At 46.5% G+C, this 11343-nt stretch overlaps 1 protein-coding gene across 1 annotated transcript in view; it reads right to left on the reverse strand.

Moving 5' to 3' along the window:
• Window positions 1-6072, reverse strand: part of LOC142204433 (A.superbus venom factor 1-like) — an 83239-nt gene extending 77167 nt beyond the window's left edge. Inside the window, exon 1 of the mRNA XM_075275745.1 lies at window positions 5675-6072. Within this exon, the coding sequence (XP_075131846.1) occupies window positions 5675-6072 (398 nt within the window). The remainder of the gene's footprint in view (window positions 1-5674) is intronic.
• Window positions 6073-11343: the final 5271 nt, after the last annotated feature.

Here is an 11343-nt window from a genome sequence, read left to right on the forward strand (position 1 = left end):
TAGATGTTTTGGATTGCTACAAAACTCCCCGTGCAGATATGTAAATGATTCCAGTGTGGTCTGATCAGACACCGAGTCTTACCACAAGAGGGCACAGGGGTGCTTCTGCTGCTACCTTATATAAGGGCTCTCATAGGCTGCTATGGGTAAATGTACTGCTTGGTGAGAGATCAATGACTGATAGATCTGCCATTGCAATGCACTCAAAGATACCCAGATATCCATCTGCCCAGGTGACAGATTTGGAGAGTGGACACATGGTTGTTTTGACAAATTGTCACTATCGAGGCTGTTCTGACCTAAGGGAGCCTTCACACGGAGTATACGCTCCGCTCATTCTGAACGTAAAACTCGTTCAGAACGAGCGCATAAAAACCCGATCCCATTGATTTCTATGGGTGCTGGCAAACGCGTACTCCCCATTGAAATTAATGGGAGGCTTTTTTTACCTATTGTTTTTAATGTGATACACGCGTATGCCGGCACCCATTCAAGTCAATGGGAGCTGGTTTTTACGCGCTCATTCTGAATGACTTTTACGTTCAGAATGAGCAGAGCGTATACTCCGTGTGAAGGCTTCCTTACTGTTAGGAGGTGTTGGGAGCAGAGGTTATGTGAGGGCGCACACATGGAAAACACGCTCCAGACGGCCCAGACATATTACTAGGAGATCATTTGATCTACTGACCTGTAGGAGCAACTCTCAGTTTATTTGGCCTTCTTCCAGATACAGAGAGATCCTTCATTACAGACCCTGTCTCTGTCCTCACCATGGACAGGCACTTATGCCACAACCCACATGGAGGAGACCGGAGGATGGGAGTTGTAGAGGTGGATGCTGTGCCACCTGCTAGGTCAAGCACACTCCAGCATATACTCCAATCCCACTCCAGGGCCGGACACAGTCAAGGAAGGGGGGGGGGTCCTAGAGCTCTACCGGATGATGTTGGTAGTAATGGTTTTCCCCCGGAGCACTTCCAGTTGGAGAGGAGACCTCTCATCTCTGAGCCGCTGTGGAGTTATTCGGAGGGGCTCTAATGGTAAGCTGGCACAACTCAGGAGTCCAGAGGTTCAGTGAACAGGTAACAGTTTATTTTAACGCAACTCGAACAGTCAGAACCAAAGCTTGTAGATGGGGGTAGTAGTACACCGTCCAAGCCCCCTGCCTTGGTCATAGGAGGCTGCCCAGGGATGTTACAGGCTCTGTGATACAGTGCACAACTACTCCTCCTCTCGCACCATTCCCAATCTAGGATGCTGGGGATAGTAGTGAAGCAGGGAGTCCTGGCAGGGATCTGGTTACCTTCTGGTGAGGCCCAAACAAGTTCCTCTTGTCAATGTCCTCCACTGCTCCTCCTGGTACGGAATGCAAATGTCCAGGCAAAGTGTTCCCTTGTCTCAGGGCTGTTTTTGGATGAACCCTGGGGCAGAAAATGGTTTTCCCTGAGGCTGTAATGGCTGACCGTTGGCCCACACTCCAGTAGCTGGGGTGCAGGAAGACTCTGCAATGTGCACTGTACAAAGTCTAACCTGAATCTAACTGAATCCTGGACCAAGAATGGAGACTAGTCTCCTACAACCCCGCCCAGTGGCCTGTGATTAGATAGGACATACCAACAAGACATACCAACAAAACCCAGAGGTGCAATAGACAAACACTCAAAGCAGTAGCACTCTGGGATGCTGCAATACCCCCTATTTTAACCTGAGCTTAACATATTAAACAGGACAAATAATAAGTAAACTGATATTTAGTTAAGTCCAAGGAAAAGGAACATGGGTGAAGACCTAGTACCTGAGGCACAGGTGTGTGAGTGTCCATCTCAGGTACCAAGTGTGCAACTAAGTGTAGACTTCAGAATTATACCAGAATTGAACCAGAAGGGAACAGAAGGTAACATAATCCAACTGCTGTAAACTGCTCACTTGTCTAACAGAAATGCTTCTCATTTTAATCACTGTTGTTCTCCCACTCCTTGTAAAAACCACTTTTCCACCCCAAACCAGCCTGGTCAGTAAAGAAATCCTCATCTCTCCCTCTCTCCTACCCCACAATATAACTTTCTCTGCACAGCTCCTCACAAACCTGCAGGCTTTCCGCCCCAGACACAGACAACCCCCCCGCAGCCTCTCCTACCTACACCTGCTGTCACTCTCCCTACTCTTCCTTACTTCTGGTGACATATCTCCTAACCCTGGACCTCCCCAGCAAATCCCCACACCTGGCGCTAGCACACGGAACCTCCAAAATCTCAAACCAATCACACTCACTCCTACCCCTCCCCCTGCCCTCCCTGGTGCACTATGGAATGCCCGCTCCGTATGTAATAAACTTGCCTACATCCACGACCTTTTTATTCTTAATAAACTTACATTTCTTGGTCTCACAAAAACATGGCTGACACCCTCAGACACAGCCTCCCCCGCCGCCCTCTCCTATGGAGGTCTGCACTTCTCACATACTCCCCGCCCCAACAACAAACCTGGTGGAGGTGTAGGCGTCCTCCTGTCAGACAAGTGCTCATTTGCCCCTATCCAGGCGCTACCTGCCCTCACCCCCCCTCCTTTGAAGTGCACGCTGTTCGTATCTACTCACCCTCCAACCTCCAACTGGCCGTCATATATCGACCGCCGGGACCTACCGCTTCCTTTATCGACCACTTCACCACCTGGCTCACACACTTCCTATCCACAGACACCCCCACCATCATCATGGGTGACTTCAACATCCCCATTAACACAGACCACCCTTCCGCCTCCAGTCTCCTGTCCCTCACCACCTCCTTTGGTCTCTCCCAATGGTCCTCCTCTGCCACCCACATAAAGGGGGGCACACTAGACCTAATATTCACCCGCCTCTGCTCCATATGCAACCTCTCTAACTCTCCATCCACGCTCTCGGACCACAACCTGCTGACATTCTCTGCCCTCTCCTCTCCAATAGACACCCCAACCGCTAAACCAACACGCCCCCGCAGGAACCTCAACCGCCTTGACACCTGCACCCTCTCAGACTCTCTCCTACCACTCGCTGACATATCCTCACGCCAGGACACAGATGCCGCTGCTGCCTTCTATAACAACACCATTACCTCAGCCCTTGATTCTGTAGCCCCCTACACATACACCAGAGCCCGACCGATCAATAGACAACCCTGGCACACTGACCTGACTAAAAAACTGAGACGTGCCTCGCGGGTTGCAGAACGCCTCTGGAAGAAAAGCCACTCCAAGGAGGATTTCCTCAAGTACAAAGAAACAGTTCTCTCATTTAAGAACGCACTCACCTCTGCAAAGCAGGTCTACTTCACCACACTCATATCTGCACTCTCTCCCAACCCCAAACAGCTATTCATCCACCTTCAACTCCCTCCTCTGTCCTCCCGCCCCCCTCCGACATCACTTATCTCAGCTGACGACTTTGCCTCTTACTTTAAAACTAAAATTGACACCATCAGAGACAGTCTCACCCTACTCCCCCGACAACCCCTCTACCCAACTACTTACTGTTCCTCATCCCTGACCGGTTTCTCCTCCATAACTGACGAAAAACTCTCCTCCCGAATCTCCAAATCCCACCTCACCTCCTGCGTGCTCGACCCGATCCAGTCACATTTCATCCCCAAACTCGCTGAAGTCATTACTCAAGCCCTAACCCACCTCTTCAATCTATCCCTAACTAATGGATCCTTCCTCTCAGCCTTCAAACATGCCACTGTCACTCCTATACTTAAGAAACCGTCCCTTGACCCGTCCTCTCCTACCAACTATCGTCCCATCTCACTACTCCCGTACACCTCAAAACTTCTTGAGCAACATGTCCACTCTGAACTCTCCTCCTATCTCTCATCCAACCTGCTCTTTGACAGACTTCAGTCAGGCTTCAGACCCCGGCACTCCACTGAAACTGCCCTAACAAAAGTCACCAATGACCTGCTAACTGCCAAAGCCAAGCGCCATTACTCTGTCCTCCTCCTCCTCGACCTCTCCTCTGCCTTTGACACAGTTGACCACTCTCTCCTGTTAGAAATTCTCTCATCCCTTGGCATCTCAGACCTGGCCGATTCCTGGATCTCCTCATACCTCACCGACCGCACATTCAGCGTCTCCCACTCGCACACCACCTCCTCACCTCGCCCTCTCTCTGTAGGTGTCCCCCAGGGCTCCGTCCTAGGACCCCTCCTGTTCTCCATCTACACCCTTGGCCTGCGCCAACTCATAGAATCTCATGGCTTTCAGTACCACTGCTATGCCGATGACACCCAAATCTACATCTCTGGACCAGACATTACCTCCCTGCTGGCCAGAGTTCCAGATTGTTTAGCGGCCGTAGCCTCCTTCCTCTCCTCCCGCTTTCTCAAACTCAACATGGAGAAAACAGAGTTCATTATCTTCAGCCCATCCTGTATGGCCCCTCCACCTGACCCATCTATCAAAGTTAATGGAACCACAATTACCCCTGTCCCACAGGCCCGATGCCTTGGGGTAACCCTGGACTCTGACCTATCCTTCAAGCCACATATTCAAGCCCTCAACACCTCCTGCCGCCTCCAACTCAAGAACATCCACCGAATTCGCCCCTTCCTCACCCAGGAAACTACCAAGATGCTCGTCCAGGCCCTCATAATCTCCCGCCTAGACTACTGCAACACCCTTCTCCATGGACTCCCAGCTAACACCCTCGCCCCCTCCAGTCCACCTTAAACTGCGCTGCTCGCTTAATCCACCTCACGCCCCGATCTTCATCGGCTGCTCCCCTCTGCCAATCCCTCCACTGGCTACCTATAGCCCAGCGAATTGAGTTCAAGCTACTAACGCTAACATACAAAGCCATCCACAACCTGTCCCCTCCATATATCTCTGACCTAATCTCCCGCTACCTGCCCACACGTAACCTCAGATCCTCCAATGACCTCCTACTCCGCTCTGCTCTCATCCGCTCCTCACACAACCGTCTCCAAGACTTCTCTCGTGCATCCCCCATACTCTGGAACTCCTTACCACGACACATAAGACTGACCCCCACAATCACAGGCTTCAAGAAGGCCCTGAAGACTCCCCTATTCAGGAAGGCCTACAACCTCCAATAACACTGTCACCGCACCACCATCTGAACTGTCTCCCCCTCTCCTTCTGTCTCTATCCCTCTTCCCTCATAGATTGTAAGCCCTCGCGGGCAGGGCCTTCTACCCCACTGTGCCAGTCGGTCATTGTTAGCATTATATCTACCTGTATATTCTGTGTATTGTATGTAACCCCCAAATTGTAAGTAACCCCCAAATGTAAAGCACCATGGAATTAATGGTGCTATATAAATAAATAAATATTAATAATAATACCAGCAAAACACGGGAAAAAGACAAGGCACAAAAAATTCTGATGGCATCCTGCAAAGTTCTGGTCCTGGTGCTGCTGGGACTATGACAGTCTCTAGAATAAGGACCTCCTTATCCAAACTATCCTCAGGGGAAGGAGACAGCACTGAGGGTGTAGGGTCCACCTCCACACATACCTTCAAGCGATTTCTGTGCACCATCTTCAGCTTCCTTCCTCTTTTCTCAATGATGAATATATCAGGATAGGGCTGCGCAGAGATGGTATAAGGTTAAGCCATCCATCTGGAGTCCAACTTGTGAGTCCAGTGGTTGTTCTTCAGTCACATCTTCTCCCCTACCTGAAGGGGATAGCTTGTGCATCCATGTTGTACTCTGCCTCCTGCCTGGCCTGTGCATCTTTCATGTGGGCTTCCACAACATCATGAGTTTCAGTCAAGCACCTCTGAAGGTCACTCACCCAGTCAGTCTTTGGTAGTGGATTGATGTAATCAGAAACAGCTACTCCCAAGGCAATGTCAGTTGGCAGCTTTCCATGTCTCCTGAACATCAGGTAGTATGGAGTGTACCCGGTGGATAGCTGCTTCTGGTTATTGTACTGGTAGACCAGCTCAGGTAACCGCAATGGCCAATCTGCCTGGCTCGAAAGTGACAAAGTCCTGAGTAGCCCAAGAAGATTTGTCTTCTCACACAAACCATTGTGGGTGATAAGAAGTAGCGTGCAGCTTCTTGCAGTCATAGAGGGCACAGAGTTCCAGGAACAACTCAGACTCAGAAGCTGAACCCTGGTCTGTGAGGATCTTCTCAGGACAGCTATAGGGAAGGAGGAAGGACTTCCAGAAAGTCTTAGCAGTAGTCCTAGCCGTTAGATATTGGTGTAGTGGTCAATCATGGTCAGTACATAGTTGACATAGTTGTATCCAGAGTGACTAGGTTCTACCTTCAGGTGCTCCAGAGCCATGATCTTCAGAGGGCAGAGACTCTCAATGGGATGGAGTGGAGCCTTCTGAACTGCTTTCTCTCCTCTGGCCAGGGTGTAGGCAGTACACTTTGTGCTCCACTTCTTGACATCCTCTCTCAGACCAATCCAGTAGAACTGACTTCTGATGGTAGCCTCTGTCTTCTGAACCCTGAAGTGTCCAAACTTGTCATGGTAGGCCTCCAGGACTATGCCCACATCACACTGAGGGATGACAATCTGATGAAGGAGGGTGCCAGAGACAGGATCAGTGGATCATCTGTACACGAGTCCTCTTTTCAGGAATAGCTTCCTTCTCTGCTTCCACAGTTTGCACAGATCCGAGTTGGCACAAACTCCACAGACTCTATTTGGCAGCATACCTTGGCTCAAAGTCTGATATCTCATGCAGAACATTACTCTCAGACTGCAACTGGTCCTGCACTTCAGGAGTTGACTTCACCGGTGACCATGTAGGTGCAACAGGGGTAGCTGACACTTTAAATGTGTGAACCGCCTGCTTGGCAAACTGGGCATAGAAAGCTGGCATCTCCACTTCTTCCCACACATCAGCATCCTCATCAGGGCGGGTCTCTGTTGGCAGCCAGGACAGGGCATCAGCTCTGTGCTTGCTGCTGTTGCCTTTCAGTGACCAATATGACTTTTGCTTCTGTGCCTGAGCCTGCTGCTGGTGTAGGATGACCTGTCCAAATTGTTTCACAAAGTTCTCCATGCTGGCAGTCTCCTTTCTAATCTTTCCTGCAGCTTTCACCCAGGACATAGAAGAGGAGCCCGCATCCGAAGCACCATATGTGGGGAAGGTAGCTCATTAGAGGCAGTGGTGCAGACCCATACAGTCAGAGACAGGAACACAAAATGTGCAGAAAACTGGTTTATTTAGAAAAAAAGAGAAAAATAAATAAACCTTAACTTTAGGCACAAAATGAGCAAAACAAAATACAGCCTTAACTTGAGGCAAAACAAAATAAAATCCTGCTCGTCTGAGCAACTAACTAAAAAGTAATGTTACCCTAACTATACTTGTGGCTCACTACCAGCCACATGAACAAAACAAGCACAACTTTGTCTCACCGGACTCAGGGTTACAGGACAGACCCACACACCTCCTTTCACTCCATGGATCTTCCTTGGATTGCAGGATCTGCAGCTTTTTTCTGTCCCAGTAATGAGCCAAGGACTCACATGTGGAGCTGAGGATTACTCAAGACCCGCACTGGACCACACATATGTCAGAAACATGGGGGAGATATAGCGAGATTCCAGCACCCTACCTGTCACCTTCTCACAATATATAACAAAACCTGAGATGATGGAAATACTTGGTTTTAATTCATAAAATTTACAGACAATACAAAAGTCTAAGTGACGTTTCGGTTCTTTAAGCCTTTATTAGACTCTCTAATGTGTGAGGGAGATAAGAAAAAAGGTTCTGTGCAAACAGATGTATACAAAGAAGGCCCTTGAAATTTGGGCTGCATGTGATGGGTGATACGTGGTGTTTTCTTCCATTAAAGAAGTTTCCATCTTTTTCAAGATGCCGGAAGATTTTTTAATTTTGGTTTACTAGATCGTCCTACCGGTTGCTGCCAGGTGATCTTCCTGACTTTGGTGGGCTCCTTTGCAACCACACTTTATACCTGGGCAATGCTGGCTACTTTCCATGGTTATCTATAAGGAAAGAGTCTTTTCTACTAGTTGGGGGAAAAGGGTCACTTTCTTATAGGCTATAGGGAATATATAGGATGCCGTTGTTCCTGGAGCTTGTGGGAATCCCTCTGTCACTTTAGAGGGTGTTAGTAGTATAAGGGTGTGTAGAACAGATGTCTCAATGTCAATCATCTCCATTACTGTGCACTATTGTTGCTGATGATTTCCTTAGCCGTACCTAGGCTTCCTTAATCCTCTGTATGTTTTGTCTTAGCTGCACTGTGTGTGTTTTGTCTTAGCCCTGTCAATGGCTGGAGGACATCTTATGTTTATCTAATACATGATATATAACTCACAACCCAGCCGAAATTATTGTATCCTGTATACACCATGGGGAGCAGAGTTCTGTGTCTTGTCCTGCTCGCCCTACTGCCTGCCGGCTATGGACAACCGTGAGTACAATTACTTTAAGTGTTCTTTACATATAAGTAACAAAAAAGATTTACTGTTTGTAATATATCTGTAAGCCTTCGTGGACTGATCACATCTTTAGAGATTCTTCCTTTTCCCAAATAATGGCACAACTTTTCTGAGCCATCCAATAACCTTGATATATCTCCCTGTAAGTAGTTGTTGTGCCCAAAGTGACTTCCACCTGTCCTATAGTGTATCGGTGAGTCTCTGAAAGGCTAAGCCTCAACCATCTATATACCACAAAAATGTTGTAGTTATAACTTATACAGTAATATTATTACATTAAAAAAATTCTGAAAGTTTTGAAGTTTTCCACTCTTGAAGGTCTTTTAGTGAGTTCATGATGACAACTCTCTGGCCGAGGGCTCCATAGTCTCACTGCTCTATATTGGTGCGGGAAACATCTTTCCTTTAAACTTAGAGACTCTCCCTTACTATGGTTGCAGTCCTAGGTAGATCAGGAGAGAAATCTCTATATTGGCCTCTAATATATTTATCCAAAATTTTCGGACTTTATTTTTTCTACTATAGTACACTCATTTTCTTTATTTCTTGCCTTTGACCCTGCTCAAGCTCTACCAGGTCTTTCATGTGCTCTGGAAATGTTTATAGTTTCATATACAATAGACTGGCCACATTCCTTCCAAATTCAATACAATACAAAATTGCTGTCAATCGATGAGTTAGTTGACCTACTATAACAATACTCTGTTACTGAAATATTACCACTACGTTTAAATACGTGATTGTTTCTAGGGTTGAACCGATCTTGAGATTTCAGGATCGATTTCAAAATCTGATTTCCTATCATTTTCCAGCCGATCGTGAAATTTGCTTGATCGCCGATTGGCTGGAAACACTAAAGGGATGGCCCAAGGGAAATACTTCTGTACATATCCATCTGCCTCCTATCAAATCAAAAGAAGTCCAAGAGAATTAGATGTATATACGTCCCTAAACCTCATGCCGCCTAAGCCATCCCTAAACCTCATCATGTCTCTCAAGGCTTTCCCTTTTAAATATCAAATAAAGGTTCCTCCGGAGACAAAGTTGCAGCTCTCATCGATGTGCAGTTCCCGGGGCCTCGGTGGTGGTCACCGGCACTAAGAATGTTCAACCAAGATGTAAAGCTGGCTCTTTTACACCCTAATAAAACACTTACCTACCAGACTTACCTTCCAGAGCCTTCCTTACACCTTGTCCAGTGGTTGAATATCTATTATTTTTAACCTGTTTTTATGTTCTGATTATAGATTATTTTTATGCCATTTTCTGTGCATTATTATGGGGGCGGCCATCTTGCCTGAGCTTCTCTTCTGCTCTGTTAACAGCATTAGGGCTTGTTCACATCTGCGCCCGGTCTCCGTTCATGCAGATTTCCGTTTTCTGCAAAAAACTGAGCAGGAGACAGAAACCTGCAGGACTCTTTCATAACCATTTATTTGAATGGGTTTGAAAGATGTCTGGCTGTGAGCGCTGGTGAGCGTGAGTCGGACATGCAGTACTCTGTGTCCGGTTTAAAAAAAAAACAGTTTTGCGGCGGAGAGCATAAAACGCTCACAGCCGCTCATGGCCGGACCCACTCTGACAGCTTTCTGTCTACGGGGGGGGGGGGGGAATAGACAAATTGTCAGTAGTGAATATAATGATTGGTCAGTAGTGTTATCTAGGTGTTATCTTCTATTGTAATCCTGTTTATCTTGTTTGTGATATAAATGAGGTCACTGCTGTAATGAAAACCCTACAGAACTAGCAAGTATAATGCAGTTATTAGGCTTTAGTGGACGGAGTGAATATTGCAGGATATTGTACTTAGAACCCAGAGTATAGGTGGAAACCCAGGGGAGGTGAGTCAGGGCCTGTGGCTAATGTCATGTGCCCTGATGTCACCACATGACATCACAGACCTAAGCTTATCACCAGAGGCACGTGACATCAACCAGAGGTCGGAAGATGCCTAAAGAGGACACCGAGGGGCTACAGTACACAGTGAGGATGTCCAGGAGAGGTGAGGCAAGGTGACTATTACTGGGGAGACCCGAGTGTATAATAATGGCACTTCAGGTTAGTGCCAAATAAGTTCAACCTGAAACAAACTGGAGGTCCAAACCTCACAAATATTCATCGAAACAAATATCAAATAAAATCATCAAGAATTCTTAAAAAGTGTGTTTTTCATAAAAAACTTGGCTTGGTTTGGTGACGCATAACTTTAGCTCTCTAGAATATACGCAAGTATAAGAAATCCCACCGGATATAGTGTCTTTGGAGCAGAAACTTGTCAATGAACAGGGTCCTTGATCTCCTTTACTGTCACACACTCTGCCTTCCGCCATATATCTTCTCTGAACTTCAAGCATCCCCATACACCTCATGGTGGCTGAAAAAACCATTGTATTATTAAGGCAACGATGTTCTTATTCGCTCTGTATATAATGTATATATTGTTATCCTTATTTAGCTTTAGCTCCTGTTCATTAAGTAACAATGGCCCATTCATAGCCGGATACGATATACCGCCCAACATGTTTAATGCTTATGTCAACAAATTCTCTGTCCTCTATGAGAAAATCTCTATAGCAAAGAGATCTGAACGAAGTATCGTAATGTATATCCTTATATTAGTCATCACGACGCCTAGTGTTCAGGTCCTGTACTGGGACTAGGTGAAAAAATAAAACATTAAATACTGTTTTTAAAAAAAGAGAAGGATAAATAAAATAAAATAACTGTTTTCCAATATATTTTTCACTATATTTGGTATTGATCCTTCCGTAACAACCCATACTATAAAAAATAGCGCATTATTTATCCCACAGGAAAATTAAAAACAACAGAATTGTGGATTTTTGCTCACACTGCCTCCGAAAAATATATTGACGATCAAAAAAGTATGAATATATATATAGC

This window comes from Leptodactylus fuscus, chromosome 5 (genome assembly GCF_031893055.1).
Source record: "Leptodactylus fuscus isolate aLepFus1 chromosome 5, aLepFus1.hap2, whole genome shotgun sequence".
NCBI classification, from domain to species: Eukaryota; Metazoa; Chordata; class Amphibia; order Anura; family Leptodactylidae; genus Leptodactylus; species Leptodactylus fuscus.